Raw genomic sequence first — 21,211 nt, forward strand, 5'->3', positions numbered from 1 at the left:
CACGAAGAAAAAAGAAAAAAAAAAACATTTTTCCAACTGAATTGAAAGTGAAACATGTCGCTGATCTCTTCACCTGTATAGAAAAATACAAACATAACTGAAGAATGCTGCCAGAGTACTTATTGAGGAGATGAAGAGGGGAAAAACAGGCCCCATCCATGTGGCAGTTAAGGAATAAACACTTGGTGAAGGAGCAGTATCAACTGACTGACACTTTTGTTTTTGTTGGTGGACTTAACAATGGATGCCATGATTTGTTTTGGGTTGCTGATAGTTCACCTGGAAAACCTCCAAAATGCAGGAGAGCAAGTGTGAGCTTTTGATGTCCTCCTAACTGGAGCTAACCGCCTCACGTGCACAACAACAGTGGGCTCTCCTTACTGGAGCAGTTTTGTCTTTAAGTTTTGGGCTTTCCTCGAAAGCTGAGTCGCATCCAACTCCATTATCACCTTTTGAATCACTTCGAAAGTGAAGTGGAGCTGTGACGGATACCTCATATTCAAAGAGTAAAAAAGTCCAAACAGCAAGGCTGTGGCAAGGGCCACATTATCCAGATCTTGCAGAACCACCACACCCTCGACGATGATGCCAACATCAGGAAAGTCATTGCCTGGCGTCTCTCTGGTGATGTAGATTCCCACTGTCGTTTGCTCGATGGCACTCAGTGCAGTGGCTTCAGTCATGTCCTGAAAATAAACAAAAAAACAAACAAAAAAAGATCAGATTTAGCAATTCTAATGCTATAGTTTATTTAAACTCATGTAAGCAGCAGATTATTACAGCCAAAGAAGCTTTACAAACTAAGGTAAAGATTGAATTCTCATCCTCATTTTTTCTGGAAGTTGTTTTCATGTTCCTGGATGAATTCCTGATATCAGTAACCTGGACTTTATCCAGGGCTCTATCACAGTCCCAATTTCCGCCCTTGTCAGATGAGGGTCAGTGCAGTGTAGGAAGATGGTGGAATTTTCCTTCTTTGACTAAATTCACAAATGTGAAGTGTTTTCACACTGGTGTAATCCCTAATGCAAGAGAAACAATATTTTTTTGCTCTGTGGCAGAGGGGTCAAAGTAGGTGGTTTTTCACATTCATAATGGGGGGCTATGGAAAATAAGTGGACTATTTAGACCATTTGTTTTAATCTCAGCACTGGAATCACTTTGCCAAGGTGATAAAGAGGGTAAATGGACCTAAACAGTCCAAGTAGAATCACTGGGTTAACTGTTACACAGTTTGAAATGTAGCAAAGCCACAATCTACTCACAAAACACTCACCACATACTCCTGCACCAAGACATCAGGATTCTCATTTAGGTAGATGCAGAGTCCTTTAATGAGGGACTCCCTTCGGGCATCAGTGTCTTCCTTAAGAATTATAACAAAGAAAATAGAGATATTTGAACTCAAATTTTCAGTAGCACAGAAGAAAGTGATCAAAGATAGTATCTACAAAACAACACTAAAATTACCCATTTGTACCTGACCTTTATGGATATATCATCTCCAGAGATTATATTTAAAAAAAAGAAACATTTCTCACAGTGGGACAGTGAATGCATGATAAACATGACTGGGTCCTTTCAGTGGAATCAGTACTCACAGGTAAAGGGAGTTGAGCTTTGCAATGAATGCATATAAATCTTTTACTGACCTAATGCAATTCATATACACTTTATAGTTAAACAATTTAGAGTTAAAAGTTCTTACAGGCATCATGGCAGCTATGTCTTTCAGCTTTTTGCCCGGCTCCCCTGTTCGCTTTGCAAACACTCTCAGCAGACTTTCGGAGAGAAGGTCAAGCTGCGACAGAAACCTGGATTGTAGAGGCATCGTTGTGATCCTCTTGAACTCCGTGTTTATCTGAAACAACATTAAATTATTTTTAAATAACGGCACAGCCAACAGATTTTAGAAGACATTTCTAACATCAAAAGTCTGCCTCTTCTGATCACAAGTAGGCATGTCCATCTAGAGGCGTGCTGGATAGATAGATAGATTAGCAACGTTTTCTACAGTCTACAGGCAGACTGATCTATCCAGCACACCTCTAGATGGACATGCCTACTTGTGATGTCAGAAGAGGCAGACTTTCAAAACGGCTTGTAACAGCTAATCACACTCGCACCTGGTGGTATAATATGTCACTTAAGCCGCATTGTTTGGGCTCGCATGTTTGAGGGCAAAAGAGAACATTTATTTGATTTGAACTTCAGAACTGCCGTTTAACTTTTTCAGTGTTTGGTTCTGGTACAATTAATTGATTTCCTTGTATATTACTACAGTAGGAATGGTTTTCAACAAGTGGTACTTACCGTGACAAAATAAAGTGTTGAAAATATTTTGTTTGCTTTTTCTGATTATTAAATTATAATTATTTTTTTTATTAAATTAAAAATGTTAAATGTTTAATTAAATTGAACATAATTGTATTATGTAGAAATTCAACAATTAAGTTGATCTGTATTAACATAATTCAGTTTAGTATATTGAATATAATAATTTTTAGTAATTCTAACTAAAAGTACGAGTAAACTCTATATAAAATAGTTAAGTAAAATCAACGTAACATTTTTAAATAAACTAAACAAATACATTTGATGTAACCAAAACTTAAAAAATGTATCTGTATTTAGATGAATTTATTTTGTGCAACCACTTGACACATACAAATTAAGTAAATTCGAAACAATATTTTTTTGAGTGCACACACACACACACACACACACACAACCACACACACACACACAATATACTTTCTCAGCTGTGGATCACATCCTTCAATGCCTTCACACTGCAGTCAACAAAATGTTGATTCATGATCGCCTGTCCTGGTTTTCTTTTGGTCTGTGATGTCCGGTACTGTCCCTGCTGCACCTGGTTAGACATAGATGTAGAGAAGCCCATATGTTCTACTCATTCATGCATCTCTCTCTCTCTCTCTCTCTCTCTCTCTCTCCCTTTGTATGGTTCTATGCCTCTGACACGGGGGGGGGGGGGGGGGGGCAATCGTTCACCTCTGCGATCCTGTCCCAATCCGTCCACTCCAACACCTCGCGGCGCTGGTGTTGATCCTGCAGGAGGTCATCACTGACAGCCATCCAGCCACCGTATTCAGGTTGGGTGGGGGGGGGGGGGGGGGGGGGGGGTCTAAGTCGTCCCAGATGGAGCAGGTCAGGGGCATGTCCGCCCGAAGATGATTTACTTGTCTAGGAATCGGGTGGAGGGGACAGAGCGGGTGCTCCACCTACCGCCCCCCCATGTCAAATGCAAACTGCCTGAGAGAAGCTGGAGATCAACTGTTTGATCTCTGAGGTATCTGGTGTGTGTGTGTGTGTGTGTGTGTGTTTGTGTGTGTGTGTGTGTGTGTGTGTGTGTGTGTGTGTGTGTGTGTGTGTGTGTGTGTGTATATGTGTGTGGGTAAATTCTGCTTGTTTGAAACCAGGCTACACCATGTGTAGGGAGGTCACCATACACTATGGTAAAACAATGCATTTCTACATACAGATGGTTCTTTATTTTGGACATGGAGACACAGTGGCTAGTCATGAAGTGATGCACTCAGATTAGTGGGATTACAGTCCCTCCATCGGAAGTGTGTGAGTGTGTGGAGTGTGCGGAGTGTCAGCAGGGTGAATCTGGGATGGATCGAGACCCGTATTTGAAAGATTTCATTTGTCATGCATTTGCAAAAGGCTTCCATTCCGTAGGCCGGTGTGTCAATGCCCGTCTCCCGTCCCAACTATCCACTGTCCTTTCCTTTTGGATGATTAGATGTTTTGAAGAACTCTTCCTGCCTCCCCTCCCTCACACACACCTTCAGATGCTTGCACCTTCTGCACATGCTCAGTGGCTCTGAATGCCCATGCCAGGTATCCCTGGCATGGGCCTAGCCCTCAGCAGCAGGGTGGCCTGCTTTAGCTTAGCGCACCGCACACTCAACCTTCTGAGCAACAGGCTCCTAATATAGCCCCCCCCCCCCCCCCCCCCCCCCCACCTCCCTCCCATCCGCTCCATCTCGCAAATGAACTCATATCTATGTAGAGGTCCTAGGAATTCAGAAAGAGAGAGAGAGGTGGGGTGGTTCTATATTTCGTGAGCGATACGTGTCTTATTATATTAGGTTGGGAGGTAGGAGGCCGGTAAGCAGAAGCAGCAGAGGCTGAGAGGAATGCAAGAGGGGGTGGAGGTCAAAGGTCGGGCTCCATATAGTGAGTCGAGCTGGGTGTCTGAGGTCTTGCGTCCCCGGAGTCGCTCACTCCTCCTCCTTTCTCATAACAAGTTAGGACCGGTAGCCACAACCCGCCTGGCTCCAGTCTCGTATTGTGTTTCAGTCTCAGGACCCCTCCACACCGTTCTGCTGCTCAATGGCTCCATTCTTTTATGAAGGAGGGGTCGTGTCGTCACATCAATCAAATTGTAGCTTCATGTTAGATAACCTGAATTTATGTTCAGTTTGAGATTAAGGACATCCATGTAGGTTTACTACGAGACATTAAATACATTTCCATTATTGTGACTAAAGCTATTATAGCTATTATTTATTTTAAAGAATAAAGCTACTATTTATTTTTCTAGTATATAACATAAGCCATATATTGTGAGTTGGGACATATGATTAGAACATTATTGATTGTCCCAGGGAGAGGGCAAGCCAACAACAGAGATGTGTGCTATTATTCTGATATAAATATACTCTGTATTGAAGCTCACATATATGTATTTGTTAATTTAGCTTTTGTCCAAAGTGGTTTAGAGCATTTCATTCTTGATTAGATTAGATAGATGAGAGATCAGGTTGGGGTTGGGCAGGTAGGCTGCAGACCCTGGGGATTTAACCTAATCTCTTTTTGTCTGGGAGTCCAACACCACAGCCACTTCACCATCCTGCCCCCGAATATGTTAAACACAAGTAGAAAAATAACTTCCATAATTAAAACTGCGGTGTTTAAAGACTGCAGCAGATGCTGTTCTGGAACGTGAGCTCTATAAAACTCCCCAAGGCATATGCATTCTGCACTGTGATGCGATGCTATGGTATAAATGTCTTACAAATGTCACAACAATAAATCAGTAACTGGAACACCATTTAAAATGGGTTTTCTGTTTCAAAAAATACAACTCCAGTGAATTCTGTGAGAAGTATGAACACCATGAACACCATGAACTCAATTCACGAGTTTGGCGGTCAAAAGCCACCGAAGAGAATATCTCCATAGTTGGAGGTATTTTTCCATCCCATAATAGTGAAACCACGCTTGCCTCTCAATCTAATTCCTGCTAGCCAAAACAGGGTGAATCGCACAATGCAAAGCGCCCAAGAACAATCAATCATTCATCACCCAATCACCCCAAATTGACGCCACAATAGATGCTCTGAACAAGACAATACAGCCTAAATATTCTTCTTAATAGTTCTCTGCGCTGCTACAAGGACAAAAACAACAACATGTTACAAAAAACGCAGCAGAAACCGCCTTTCTCATGGCATTTCCGATCCCTCCTTGATTGCTGGAATGTTATTTAGTGATGACGGAGATAGGGCCGCCATAAACACACAGTCACACACGTGAGCTCCCAGGGGACGCTGTGGGAGGAAAACAGGAAGTCATCATCTGATCCGATTCGATCAGACACAAAGCTGGCGATGGCTATCACACGGGACCTATTCCTCCCTGAGCTGAGTCATGTGATGACCGTGTAATCAGCAATGGCACAGAAATGCAACCAAACAATTATTTCCAGAACATCTCAACATCTTAAAATCTGGAACGATAAAAATGTTTAGTCTGGCTCTTCCCTCTCATACTTTAGTATGACTTTTGAGTTTGCAACTTCAACTTCAACTTCACTCAAATTAGCGTGACACATAACCTACCCTCATACTAACGCCTCAGTGTACATTTTACAAATTCCTACACTTGTTTCTGGAACATTTTCCTGGAGCCCTTAACGCCTTTCTAACGAGGACCAGACCATGACGGGGGGGCCCGTCTTGAGTTCTGAGCCCACACTGTAGGCCCCTGTAGAAATACTCCCGTAAACATCCAGAGGTGTTTCCAAGGTGAGACATTTATCAGTCTCAGAGAACATCTTATTCTCTGCATTCCCACCAGGTGTCAGGGGCCCCCGGCCCTGCTCCTTGCACACCTGAACAATCGATTTATTCATGGCCATGCTCCGACTCTAGCTCCATTCTTCCTGGGTCTCTCTCTCCCTCCAACACCGCCTACGGCCTGCCTGGCTACAGCACACTCTGCGGTGGTGGATCATGGATGATGATCCACAGGGGCAGCTTTTACAGAACCAGAGCCCCGACCACAAGCTTTCCCCTCGTGATCCGAAAGCATGCTCCTGCTTTATTACTGACGCACACATCCCTTTGCCTGGATCCCCCCTCAACCCACCATTAATTCGGCAGTTGGGTAACAGAGAACCGCATCTTGGATGTGTGTATGACGGTGGGAATTTGCGATGGATTCTGTTACATTAAATTCCTCACAATGTCCTCATGGCTTCTTGTGGGGGGTTGGTGGTGATGGTGGTGGTGGTGATGGTGATGGTGAGTGGGTGGTGGTGGGGATAGCAGTGGTGGTGAGGTCGGTAGGGGTGGTGGATGTGGGCGATGGAGGACAGCAGACCCACGGTAGAGTACTAGTTTGGATGTTGTTCAATGAGTGTACACTTGCCCTGGAGGATTTACCAGATAGATGCAAGTTCCTTGTGATCAGTGTGTAGAGTCAGGAGAGGTGGTGACCTAATCCTGTTCTCACACAGTACTCTGAAACTATAAATAAGACAATAGATAAGACATACATAGAAGAACAAAAAATATTGTAAAACATTAATATCACTGATACTGGCTCTTCCAGGGTGCAGCCTAACATTATAGTGTTTCTCTTTCTTTGCTGAAGAATGTGTGAGAATGTGCAAGAAACGCCAAAGTAGGCCTACACAGTCAACTACCCACAATGCCGTGCTGGTCACATTGCAGCTACTACACAGAACAAGACTCCTCTGTCCATTCTTCACATTACACTGACCTCTCTTAGTTATTCTGTACTGTGTGTACTGTGTGTGTTGGGGTGGAGACATTGTGAAATGTTTACTGTCTGAGCCTGGAATATAAATCTCAGCATTAGGGTCAACAGCTACAAAAAAGTTACAGCCCTGGAGGAAAAAAGTTGACAACAGAGTAATTATGGCCTGGCCATCTATCATCTGGTCCCGAGGTAGTGGAATTGTTCACAAAATACGTTCGGGCCGAGGGGCATTTTGCTAAAAACATAAATAATGGCAAATAAATATTTGCCAGCATGAAAACATGAGTAATTATTTTATTTGTCGTGGACTTGTTTTTCAACAGTACAGAATTTTCAGAAATGTATAACTTGTTTTTATTTTTATATGATTTAGCTGAAAAGAGCTAGGCTCCTTGTGTCCCAACTGAAAAAAAGCTTATTACGCACGGTTATGTTAGAATTAATTTGATAATTTTCTCTCTCTTATCTTCTCTTTTAACCCTCTTACTCTTTGCCCACCAAACTACATTTCACTGACGATGAAAGCTATGAAGTCTTTTAAAAAAAGGTACCTGTTACAAACCACCAAAAAATGTACTGTAAGATAACAAGCAGCTCCCCTCCCAATGAAACAATAGAAAGATCATCATAAAAGACACCAGTCGTTCTTATCTTAAAACAAAGGAAACACATCCCAAACATTCCAGCTAGCATCTCAAACCTCTGACTTCCCTCCCTCCCTTCGTCTTCCTTGGATGCCAAGTGATAATGATATAGTTTACACGCCGCTCTGGTGTGAACACGTCTGTCTTACAGGAGGAAGGGCGCGGTCCAACTGTGGGTTTGTGTGTATATATATGTGTGTGTGTGTGTGTGCATGCTGGTGTGTGAATTTGTGTACGTGGGTGTGTTTATCTGTGTGTATGTATGTGTGTGTGTGTGTGTGTGTGTATGTGTATATGTGCATGTGTGTATGTGTGCATGTGTGTGTGTTTGTGTGTATGCGTATCTGTGTGTGTCTATGTGTATGTATATGTGTGTGTCTGAGTGTGTCTGTGTGTGTGGGTGGAGTACTGTCGAGCAGGGGAATGTGTCAATTGGCAAAGGCGCGAAAATAATCTAGAATTAGCCTGAGATCTGTGCAAGAGTCATCGACCGCACGCAGAAAGCTAGAAGCTACTCCTTTTCCCCGAGATGATTTACGGTAGTGCTTTCTAAATCCTCTTTCGAAACTTTTTGTCATCAACAAACCGAGTTAGGGGAGGGCCGGTTAGCACGGTTTTCTATCAGCAACCTGTTCGTGTTTCAGGGTGTGGGTGTAAGTGGATGACCTCACCCACCCTCCTTGTGACAGCAGTTGACAAAGGACAAAAAGGAGTGGATAAATAAACCACATATGCACGCACACACACCCACCCACCCACCCATACACATACACATAAACACACGCGTACACATACACAAACAGACACACACGTACACACAGAGCCTCAGTTGTTCAACTGTAGGAATACATGATGCAAACCCAATGACGGTTTAACGGTGCTGAATGAAAGAGGGGGAAAAATAGAATTATTCCTCCCATAACATCATAAAAAACACAACATGTGACAGAAAACTTGTGAAATTAGATGACAAACATCGTCCTGGCAATGTTTGTGTATTGAACAAGCCCAGTTCAGTCACACAGTTCTTGAATTTGATTGATATTGCCTCTGGGATCTAATGGGAGAAGTGAGGGGAATTTACATTTTGAAAAAGGTTAACTGCATGTTTTTTTGAGAGTTTTATAAAGACAAACCTGAGATGGGTTGTGAATGGCTCCATGATTTTAATGGAAAAACGATTGTGAAAGATTTTAAACTGTCTAAATAAATATAACTCCCTTACAGCCTTTTTTTTTGCCTATTTATTTGTTCCACTCTTACAAGTGATTATTATTAATGTGAGTGACCCTGGGTTTGAACTCAGAATTCCTCCTGGAATATCAGGTCTTTTTTCATTGCTATTTTAAAAAATGGAAGACAGTGACCATGTGTTCAACTCGTTGCTCCATGTGCTCAGCACATGGACGTCTCAATGACATCACCCCCAGCAGCGCCGCGAGACGCGTCTTAAAAGGCCATCATTCACAACTGCGTCCCAACCGCCGCCAACTAAATGGGCACGTTACTCAAACGAAGGGTGTCAACATTAGTGTGTCTACACACAAGCAGACGCTACAGCATTGGTTTCTAAATGGGCCGGTGTGCTGCATAGTCCATAGTGCTAGTTGTGACATGGCCCATCTATACTTTGTGATGTTGTTTTGAAGCAGTTAACAGATTAAAATCTTGTGCTGACTGGGAATCTTCCTCTTGAACGGCTGTGCTTTTGCATGCAAGGAGAAATGTTGGACCTCTTTGGATGCGTAATCTCCCGAGGAATAGAAGCGCACTCACACACATGCCAACAATAACGCACATAAACATTTGTATAGGCAGACACACACACACACACACGCACACATACACACATACACACACTGTTCCCTACACACAGCCACACACACACACATGCAAACAAACACACACACCAACACCTACACGTCACAACCACATGCCCACATGCACACAAACATTCACACAGCAATTAAAAAATCAACCCCCCTGTTCCCACCTTAATCTTCTCTCTCTCTCTCTCTCCATCTCTGGCTCCAATTGCTCTCTCTCTCTGTCCTTATTTGCACCTCTAGTTTCAACCCCTTTTCACCACCTCAGAGCTGCAACGGTTTCCATGGCGATGCAGATTTGCTGGCGCTTAATGTTTTGGGATGCAAGGGGGACACAGAGGCCTGTGTATGCAATGCACCGTCTTGCAGTCTCCTCGGTTCAGAGAGGACCCCCGGTCTCATAGAGGACCCTGGTCTCATAGAGGACCCTGGTCTCATAGAGGACCCCCGGTCTCATAGAGGACCCCCGGTCTCATAGAGGACCCTGGTCTCATAGAGGACCCCCGGTCTCATAGAGGACCCTGGTCTCATAGAGGACCCCCGGTCTCATAGAGGACCCTGGTCTCATAGAGGACCCCCGGTCTCATAGAGGACCCTGGTCTCATAGAGGACCCCCGGTCTCATAGTGGACCCCTGGTCTCATAGTGGACCCTGGTCTCAGAGTGGACCCCTAGTCTCATAGTGGACCCCCGGTCTCATAGGGGCTACAAACGGCTCTCCTGGTCCCTATTCAACCACAACAACAACAACAGTAATAATAACACAAGAACCACCACGGTTCCCAGGATGGTTATATATTTCTTGCCGCAGTTGCTCACCGGCCGTCCGTGAGGCAATTTGTATCCGTCCCTGTATGCACCGCAGCAGCCCCTCTGCAGTGCTCTGCAGTAATGAGTCTGTTATTGCAGAACAGAGCCACAATCTCACCAAAAGAGAGAGAGACAATGAGATAGGGGAGGGAGAGAGAGGAGGGAGAGGGAGAGAGAGAGAGATTAAGGGAGAGATAATGAGAGAGAGAGAGAGAGAGAGAGAGAGCAAGCAAGCAAGGAGAGCCAGACACAGCCCAGTCAAGAGTCTGCTGGTGGTGCAGCTCTTATCAGATGTATGGAGACTGCAGGCGCGGCGCAGTGACAAGCAGAAGAACAGAGAGCGGCTGGGGAATGAACATGCACAGGTGCTGCTACAGTAGGCACTCAGCAGCATAGAGATAGACTGGGAGAGAGAGAGAAGGAGGAGGAGAGAGAGCAAGCACGAGACAGAGAGAGAGAGAGCTATAGAAGGAGGAGGGGTAGGAGGAGATTAGCATTTCAGAGGGAGCTGGAGAGAGAGAGAGAGAGAGAGAGAGAGATAGACAGAGTGAGCGCGGGAGAGGAATTTCAAAACAGCTGTCCGGCAGACGTCCCAGCAGACAGGAGCAGGTCCAGAGGGCTGAGGCATACGGCAGAGACATACTGTGAACACGGCACGGGAGCAACACACACACACACAGACACACACAGACACACACACACACACACAGACGCTCCGGCCAGAGGACACACTCGCACATCAGGACCCGTCAGAGGTGCAGCAGGCAGCGGAGGCAGCGCAGCTTCTCAGCAGGGATCCACACCTCGCCATTGGAATATCTAAATCTATCTCTGAGAGGTAAGAGCAGAGAGAAGGTCATTTTTTGGTGCACTGTAACTTTTATTTTGGTTTGCCGTGCTGCGATGGGGGTCGCGGTACGTACATTGATTATTAGGCTGGGATGATTCATTATGCATGGACTTGTCATGATTTAACATCCTGTCCTGCCTGTCTGCCGGTCTGCCTGTGGTGCAGCCAGAGCCTAATGCCTAAAGTACAGGCACTCCACAGTGCACCGCTGAATAGCCCGCAGTATAACAAGGTTATTGCCTCAACGACAGGAAATGCTTGTAACGCGTGCATGGCAAGTTTAGCCTCATACAAGAATGTTTGTTCAGCAAAAGCTCTTGCGCATACGACACTGGCGGCAATCTGTTTAGGGCAACCTGATACACCCCCCTCCTCTCCGCCGCATTTCTCTCCCAGAGGGACATATTTAGTGTGGCTACACGTTCAAGGCATGTTCCCCTGAAATGTGGCACCGGCTCGGCCTGTAATCTCCCAGAGGACGGGAACTGTCTTTTGAGGTGGGGTGCGTGGGGGGGGGGGGGGCCGTTGCTCACCAGTCCTGGGGGCTGCGCCAGTGTTGACGTCCCCTTGATCTCCCCGTGCTTCTTTGATATGGTCCCTCTGCTTCGGCGTGGCCAAGGACGACTGGACCCGCAGCTGGGTGCCTGCGGGTGGCACTGGAGGAGAGAGAGACAGAAAGGGGACGAGGAGGAGGAGGAGGAGGGAAGGAGGGGAAGGAGATAGGGGAAGAACAAACGCCTCCACCCGGCTATTCACCCGGCACAAGCAGAGCACAGCACCCCCCCACCCACCCTCACCCCAGCCCTCTCCACCCGGCTTACTCCCATAGGACGGCCTTTGCCTATAATTGAGGTTTTCCCTGTGCAACAAACTGCTCCTTGCCATTCTGTAAGGCTACCATTACGCTCCCTGTGGTATGCGCCTATTCTTCTGCCGCAACCCAAAGTGAGGGTCGTTCCACTATTCATAGACGCCAGGGCCAGGGCTTTACGTGTTGGAACAGGATCTGAGGAGCTCGCCAGCGACCTTCAGTGAGATGTATTTGATGTCTGTTCCAGGCATTATGAGGGGAAATATATGGAGCCACCTGCCAGGGCACTTATGCAACACACAACATGCTACAACACTACACCTACCGTTGTTTTCTCTCTTTTTACGCCTACAGAGGCGTTATGAAGTATAGGGTAGATATTATAATAAAATGTTCAGTATCAATGCAGCTCAATGCAATAATAGTATCGTCAGGTTCAATGAGTGTGGTTTTCACAGCACAAGCTCCAACACCATCTCACTAACTTTAAACCTCAGCCTAGGCCCCTCTACTGTATGTTTGGATACGCTGATGCCACATGGCATCATTAAACAGGGCTGTACTCGTTCTAAGAATATGCTGACCCATTTATTTCACACACATGTGACTTACACACACACAAGGTGTCCAAAATAGCTGAGTTAAGTAAAGTCCAGCCTTAACTTTAATTACCCACTCCCCATCCCTGCGCCCCCCAATTACTACCCATATCTGTCAGTGCTCACACTAAGTCAAACCTCCCCTGCCCCCCGCCACTCAACTCTTACCCCCTTTCTGCCCCTTGTTTTGATGAGCCTCTGGTGTATTGGACTCCAAATAGCTGCAGATGGCCCACTGACCCATAGGGCTTCACCAGGCCTGAGAGCACTCAGGCCTCATGTCAGTCGCACCGTCTGCTGAAGTGATTCTCAGCCAGGGGCCGGGCGCCACTATATCCCCCCCCCCACCCTTTCCTGTGGATGTGTAAATAAAACCCATGAAGACATTCTGCAGTGGCGTCGTGCTGGCGTTGCCAACCCTCCCCTGATCAGAGCTGCCAACACGTGCCGCTTCTTCTGGGCCCCATCCAGAAAGGAGGGAAGCATCCTGGCTTCGACAGGGCACCTGCTCGACAGCTCACACCCTGGCAGAGACTGACGTGGATCCCGAGGGATAAAACTTTGTCCTCCGCTGGCTATCCTGGGCTATTGTCATTTCCTTCTGGGTCCTAGACTAGATCCACTCATAGACCTCATAGTCTATTTGATGTTTGATTCCAGTCTCAATAAGCACGTGAAGTTCGCTTTTTCCCGGGCCTCTAATGAAAAACAGTCGTGGCCGTGTGTGTGTGTGGTGAGAGGTTTGGAGCAGCGGTATGGATATTGTTTTCCACATAGTTTGGTCGGTGGCCTCTGACATTCCTCACGTGTTTACCACCCAAACCAAACGGAGGCACCAGCAGGATGTCAGATGTGAAGGTCAGGTCCTCACCGTAACGGCTGACTCCTTCTCACGAGGCAGCAGCCACTGCTGACCTTGGCTGGGATGCACGGCAGATGCTGGGGTTCCTCTGAAGGGCTTCCTTTACATTCCATCCATACTATTGATTTGAAACCGGATTATCGTCTATAATAACGCCAGAGCACGCGCAATGTATACTAATGCCATGCCGCTTGAGAAAAGGCGGTCTAGACGATTCTCGGTGGCGGAGGAGATTTAATTTCATGGCGATAATCAATAATGTATGGTGGAAAGAAAGCGCCTGCTTAAGTCAGAGGGGGACTGAGCCGAGTAATGAAGGACAGTAGCATAGATGTTGTGTAATGCGCGGAACAGTGTGGCCCTGACTGGAAGCAGGGTGTTAGAATCGACCAGCCTCAGCTGCATAGGTTAAGCTAACTAGTTGCTGCAGTTCCTCCCCCCAGACCCCCTTCAAGGTCAGAAAAGATTGAGTGATGACAGGGGAAGGGTACGAGAGATTTTTTTAACCCAACTGCAGTAGACGAGAGCCCCCACTCCCGCCACACACTCTTCACTCACCCTTTAACAAAACACTCTCAGAAACATTCTTTTGCACCATGACACACATTCGCAACGGCTATCTCCCAGCAGGCCCGTCAGGCACCTAATAGAGGAGAAGCACTGGCGCCCAAAGCTACACTGAAAATACATGAGGAGAGCGCAACACATGTTCCGGATCCTTCCGGGGTGTACGCGGTGGCTATCTATAGATCCATAGCCCTCGCTGACTGACGGGTTTATTTGAATTGGAATGGCATCCTCCTAATAGAGAAACTTTATGCCAAGAATAGGAACGTCGACAGTTTGCTGAGACATTATGTGAGGTTGATAATGTCGTTTACAAGGTGTATTCTTCCAAAATCACTTGCATCATAATCCCAGATATAACAGATATAAAATATATAATACAGCCAGTGGTTTATGAAGGATATTAACATAGTAAAAGCAATTTGCAATTGAAACAGTGTATGTTTCCTTCTCCCTCTATCTCATGTGTCTCTCTCCCTCTCGCTCTCTTTCTCTCTCTCTCTCTCTCTCTCTCTCTTTCGCTGTGTATCCCTCTCTCCTAAGCTGCTGTTTAAGAGCAGTGTGCCTGGAGAGGCTCTGATAAGCCTGCTGCACATCGTCTCTCTGTGTGTCTATGGGGCAGGAATGTGGATGTTTTCTCAGTCAAACATTTTGTTCGTTTTTTCCCCTGAAGGAGCTGGACTTGACCGCCCAGGCACTCTTGGCTGTGCGTGTTTAACTGTGCACTCTGTAAGATGGTCACCACTGACATACCTCTCAAAAGTAAATATGTCTATAAATGGGCAAGCTCTCTCCTCTCTGGTGCCCCCCCCCCCCTCTCCCCCCACCTTCCCTCCTACACCTCAACCCCACACATCGTATACTCCCTTCCCTTCTATACACAGTGCTTTTTTTTTTATCCTTTCCTTTCTCCTTTGTCGGTCTCTCTAACCGGCCAAAACTGTTCTCCCTTTATCCTACTTTGCACGTCCCACATTGGACCAGCTGCTCATACACAAATATAGAGCTGTTCCAAATACCACACATATGCACACAGACATGACCTCTAAAACTCATCGCCCACTTTGAGATTTGACACATTCTTAACTGGACATTTACTTGTCCAGTTGCTATTCCGTTCAAATTCAAAGCATATTCGGTTATTCAAAGCGAAGCAACAATCCCATCTGCAGCGTCGTCTCTCATAACATCGACCCCGTATAATCTCTCACTCATCTCCCTCTTGCAAGAGCAACCTAAAACCCCTTAACCCTCTCTTTCCCTCTCCCTCTCTCTCTCTCTTGCTCTATTTTCTCCTCCCTGGTCCATTCCCATCTATTTCTCTTTGTTTCTTAGCAGCAGCCCCTCTATAAAATAACTTGCTGTGCCTCTCTGAACCCACCACAGTCCCCTTTAGTCTTTTCTTCTCCCAAATCATTCCAGCTGTTTGGCATTAACACGTCCAGATGAGCAAATGCATGTGGATGCAAATAGAGAAAAGAGGAATCTAAGGAGCAGCAGTAGCAGCAGCACTGGATTCGGACCAAGCATGTTTCCCACTGGTTTGGCCATTCCCTCCAGATGTGAAGGGATGAGGGGGATATTTACTGCTGGCTCAGAGTTTTATTTTTTGTATTTATGTGACTTAAGCTGGTGACCAGAGATCTTTATCTGGGTGGCTGACGACAGGAAGGTTGTAGGGGAGCTCAGCAAATCAAAGTGCAAGGCCCATGGAAAGGTCTGAGGAAAGGACATCTCAGTAAATCTGTCCATGCAGGGTTTAAAGTGTTGAATAAAAACGTGCAATGGAATGCATGCTGCATGTGTACTGTGACTCAAGCAAAGAGCCAATTGTTTTACAGGCTTGGATTTTATCATTGTCCAAGAGCTTGTAAACTAACACTTGCCCTTTTCTTGTTTTTTTGCTCTTCTTTGCAGAACACCGTCCCAGTCGACCTCTCCTCAACCGAAAGCCTCAGCAGTTTCAGCACTTGGAATCCAATTCCCCGATCAATGACAGAGCGGCTGAAGTTATTTTGGGAGTTGCACATGACCTGAGCGTTTGAGAATGTAACTGGAGGTCCTTTTTCAAGGGCACGCTGCATACTGTACAGCCATCCATACCAATAGAGCATACTGTACTGTTTCTCCTGAAAACCAAGAACCCCATCGTTGACCTCAGCTATGCCGGCCAAAGCACCCATCTACCTAAAGCCCAACAACAGCAAGAAGGGGAAGAAATGTCGCCTGCGAGACATCCTGTCCCCGGACATGATCAGTCCACCGCTGGGAGACTTCCGTCACACCATCCACATCGGCAGGGGCGGAGAGAGGGACGCCTTCGGGGACATGTCCTTCCTCCAGGGGAGGTTTGAGCTGCTGCCGGGGAAGGTGGAGGTCGTCCACCCACAGTACGGGACGCAGAGCGACTACCAGAGGACCAGCAGCACCTCTGAAGCCTACTTTGCCGAGACCCCATCCCCGGTGCTCAAGAACGCCATCTCCCTGCCGACCATCGGCGGGGGCCAGGCCCTCACCCTGCCCCATATCTCCTCCTCTGTGTTCCCGCTTCCCCCCGTGCCCCTGGAGGACATCCTGGGTCCCACTGCCGCCATGAAGCAAGACAGAGCGGACGCACTTGAGAGGATGCAGATGGACGCTCTTTTACACTCAATGGAGGTCTTTACCGAGGAGCCCACGCAACCTTCTCTGAGTATGCAGTCAAAGCCCGATGTGCTCTTGGATCTGCTGGGGAAATCTTCGAAGCCGACCTCCAAGTCAGTATCTGATGCTACCAAAATGAAAAAACGGGACAAGAGGTCTGAAAAGCCACGGTCCTTTAATGCCAGTACTCTCAGCAAAAACAGCTACAAAACCAACGGCAGCCTGCACAGTGACGCGAGCAGCGACAGCTATGAAAGTTTCGATGGAAAGGGAAGTTTCATGGGCCACAGTCATGAAGAGGAAATCTACAATGGCGACGGCAGTCTCAACAGCACTGGGAACTGCGATTTTGGACCATTTGGCAACAACATAACCATGGGTTATGAGAAGGGGCTTTCTCGTTTCAGTGGAGATTACGCAGACAGGGATAGCGGTGTGGAGGAGGGACGGGTATGTGACTTTGACTATGAGTTCAGCAAGGATAAGAGATTGTCACGGGATTCCCTCGGCCAGATTACTGGATCTATGCTCTCGCTTGAACTTGATCTGGGCCCATCCATCCTGGATGAAGTGCTCAACATAATGGACAAACCTTCAGCCAAGAACAGGCCCTGAACAATGCTGAGATCCCCTTCAGAGAACAAAGGGAATTTATGGACATTGGACTCACAAAGCAATCAGAACGGTGTCTGGATGTATCGTTGCAATAGAATGAGTTGCAGAAGGCAGAGCTGCTTATATTTCTTATGTTTGAAATAGAGAACTATTCTAGCTTCTATGGAGTGCTGGTTATTCTTCATGTTTTTCAGTCATGCTATCAGCATGTTAGGGTGCATGCGCTATTGTATTATAACTCAAACTCAGCCATCGTGCCTTTCATTTAGCCATTAATTACTGATATCAGCTACAAAGTATAGACTTGTGTGGTTTACGGACTTTTGCAGCCTATATACATGGTTCTTTTAAAGTGCTCGGGTGTCCTTATGTCTTCATGGCCTTTTTATTGCACAACCTTGAACTTTGGTTTCCTCATTTACATATATGCATTTTTGTGTGACCTTCAACCGTGTTTAACAAAGCCCTCTTTTGTTTTGCTGTCACATGATAGTTTTCCTTGCGAGCAGGCCTATTTCATAGAACACTATGCCTATGCACAGATTTGTGTTTTTAATGATACAACACAAATAAATACATTTTGTCGTATGTTGTCTTTTTCTTTCTTGTCAGTGTCAAGGGGTCTTGGCGGCATGTGTGTGTGTGTGTGTGTGTGTGTGTGTGGGGGGGGGGGGGTCAGGGGGGTAAAGTAGCATTGAGTCGAGTCGTGCCAGATTACTCCTTACTGTTATCACTAGTAATGATATACACTGATATAGAGGTGAGAAGAATAGATGTAAAGGTTTGCCTCTGGGATTCCTCCCATGTAGAGGGAGAGCTGGCTTCACGTACCCCACAGGGCGCCAGCTCCGTTTGTTCCACTGTGGACAGAACAAGCAGAGGAGGGGTCTTTAGCATTCTTTAAATTCCGGTCCTCAGAGTACAAGTGTCCATGACCAGACATAAATCAGCTGTCTGCTGTGAAAGGGGGAGGAGTCTGGCGTTAGACCCCAGCCCAATCCATCACCACACAGAGCGCCGCTGGACTGTGAAACAACCAAACGAGTACTCACATGCAAACGCTGTCGAGCGCTCACCGATTGGACCGCCACTCTAGCGTGCAAGAGATAGAACTGGGATGTGTTGACCCAGCGGTGATGAAGCGCGCGTCTAGAAGAGTGAGACAACCCCTTGACCCTCCATCGACCACCCCACAGTCCTGACCTGTATTGTCTCCTCAATCTCTTCTGGGGCCTGCCCCTGCAGCCATATGGATGCCGTGCTCAGTCCGCACTACATTCTGAGGTCCCTCTTGAAGATAGGAGAAGAGTCAGGGCCCATGGCGTGCGCTGCCCTGCTCCACTCGCAGGCCCAGTGAGGATCAACCTCTGTGGGTGCTCCCGTCGCACGCTACATCAAACGTGTGTTAGTGTCGGCGGGGGCTACGGCACATGTGAATAATTACAATGGTTTTATTTCAATTTCGGTCACAAAAGCGAGGCAGTTTGCGGCAAACCTCTCCGGATCCCTCAGAATGTCAGTAAACAACCACGGCCGTAGCAGTAAAGGCGTGCCGTGCTCGCTTCAAAACCCACTGTTAGGAGAGGCATTAGCTTCTTCCCATGCAAGGAAACCCGTGTCACGGCCTTAGCCTTTGGAAAATCCCGGCAGTATAGGGCTGAAGGAGATTGCAGACGAGTACCGCCTTCATGTGTAAAGCAGTGGCCTTGAGTGTGGAGGTAATTACAATGCTAGTCCTTGCAATGGTACACCATTGACTTGATGACAGTCTTCTTTTGACAGGCTAAGATCCTTAGCAAAACTGCTTAATCCCTGCGAAACATCTCGTAGCCACGGCCATGTGTTACGTTTTGTAACATAGAATATATTTAGACATATATTCTGTGGGCACAGGAAATTCCAGAGTGTTATGAAACCCAATACAATATCTGTTAGAATCTGAACATGGCCTCCGCATTCCTCTATTTTCAGCTCAGTGGGGTCGTCTATTTATGTAAAAGGCCTATTGGACTGGACATTTGAATTTGTTTTTCAGGTTGTGCAAGTGAACTACGGTAGCCCGTTTATATAACTTCCATTCTCCACACGCAGATAACAAAAGCTGGGCTGAATGTCTCTGGTGCGGGAATATTACTCAACATCAACATGAGTAGGCGTCTGTACTAACTGCCTTCTCATGTTTCTCTTTGAGTCTTTCCAGGGAGCCCGAGGGCAAAACAGCAAAGCTCTCTGACGGAAGGTAGAAATAGTCCTGTAGGTCCTGTTTTTTTATTACGGCAGGTTCAGGGCCAAGGTAGCAGGTCCTCCTGGGGAACGTGTGCTTCCAAGTGACTTGGATTCCTTGGGTCCTATTTTAACACCTGAAACGCAAGTATGAAACGCGAAACGCAAGTAGCTTTGTGGGCGGTTCTATGGCGCTGTTGCTATTAGCGAGGTGTGCTTGTTCCATGGCGGATTGCTATTATTATGGCGGATTTGCCAGGCGCACACCAGAAACGGTTTACAGCCGAGGAGACCAATGTGCTCGTCAGGGCCGTAAAAGACAGAGAGGTTATATTGTATGGGGATGGGAGAAACCCACCCAAATTAGCTTTGGCTAAACAGGCGTGGGAGGAAATCGCCACAGTTGTTTCAGCGGCTGGCATCCCTAGGACATCATACCAGTGCCGTAAGCGCTACAACGACATCAGAAGAAGGGCTAAGTCCAAACTTTCTGGCAACAAACGACTACGCCTTATAACTGGAGGTGGATCTGCTAGTACTCAGGACCTGACGCCAGCAGAGGACATCGCTGCATCCACCCTCACAGCAGAAAGCGTTGAGGGATTTGGGGGCTTGGAAATCAGCACCCAACCCGATACACCAGCTGTCCAACCCCAAGGTACACAAATAAAGTTCACATACATATAGATGTCTTGTGAAAATCTTTTAAATCATTATTGACATGAAATAAATGTAACACATCCATACAATAAATCAAAACAATGTCACACAGCTTCTCAGGAAGAAGACCCTGGCCTCGGGACCAGTGCGCACAAGCCGATCAGTGCGCATGGGCCAGCTGAGGAAGGAGCCGCGCAACCACCAAGGTGCAGAGGATCCAGACCCACTACACGCCGTGGCAGCAGCATCACCAGACCGGAGAACCACCCGTTCCTGCAGCTCCAACAAACCGGGTTCGACATGCTGGAGTGGGAGCTGTCTGGGATGTGGCAAAATACAAACGCCCGTCTTGCCCGGGTGGTGATGTTGCTGCGGCCTCTCGGGCGTATCGCCTCAAGTTTGGAGAGGATTGCTGCAGCCATGGAGCGTGGGCCTCCAAACGCACCAGCTCCTCCCCTTCCACCTCCTGTTGTGCCCCTGTTGTGCCCATTCTTCCTCCCCCCGCTCCATCTCCGTCCACCCGCTCCACCAGGAGCACATCCCACATCGCCACTCCTGGACCCTCATGTGTCCAATCCCGCCGTGGCGTGCGTAACAGGCCTAACAGAGGAGGGAAAGAATAAGTGTTTTGGCTAAATCTTCTGTTTAAATCTTTTCAACTTTTCATTTATTGTTTGTATTTTTTTTTTTCAATTACAAGTCTATTGATTTTTCTTTTTGACAAAATGTAAATAAAAAAATTCTCAAAGATATACTTTACTTTCCGATGTTTTGGGCTCAATCTCACTGAATCACAAGGTTATGAATGCATGGTAAGAATTTTGCAATGTAGTCAAACAATAGACCGGAGATGTCATTAGTTTGCTTACCTCATTATATACGATGCAGCTCTTCTGTCAGGTGAGCTCTCCTCTCCCATGCTGCTGCTGGGGCATTTGGGTTAAATGGCATCGGCCCATGCAGTTCAACATCACGTCTCCTTAAGTCCCCTAATCTATCCTCATTTATGTCATCGACACATCCATGATTCATGGCAATGTTGTGTAAAACACAACATGCCA

At 46.7% G+C, this 21,211-nt stretch overlaps 1 protein-coding gene and 1 pseudogene across 2 annotated transcripts; one reads left to right on the forward strand and one right to left on the reverse strand.

Moving 5' to 3' along the window:
• Window positions 1-330: 330 nt before the first annotated feature.
• Window positions 331-6,175, reverse strand: LOC311350147 (annotated as a pseudogene). The gene is made up of 4 exons: window positions 5,975-6,175; window positions 1,709-1,861; window positions 1,277-1,366; window positions 331-686 (listed from the first exon to the last, which is right to left on the reverse strand). The product of its transcript is annotated as an uncharacterized misc_RNA (transcript).
• Window positions 6,176-10,866: 4,691 nt separating this feature from the next.
• cdc42ep3 (CDC42 effector protein (Rho GTPase binding) 3) lies at window positions 10,867-17,791 on the forward strand. The gene is made up of 2 exons (XM_084470896.1): window positions 10,867-11,158; window positions 15,927-17,791. The coding sequence occupies exon 2, from the start codon at window positions 16,173-16,175 to the stop codon at window positions 17,265-17,267; it is 1,095 nt and encodes a 364-aa protein (XP_084327022.1). The 5' UTR covers window positions 10,867-11,158; window positions 15,927-16,172; the 3' UTR covers window positions 17,268-17,791.
• Window positions 17,792-21,211: the final 3,420 nt, after the last annotated feature.

Source organism: Micromesistius poutassou (assembly GCF_964030765.1).
Source record: "Micromesistius poutassou genome assembly, chromosome: 7".
NCBI lineage: Eukaryota > Metazoa > Chordata > Actinopteri > Gadiformes > Gadidae > Micromesistius > Micromesistius poutassou.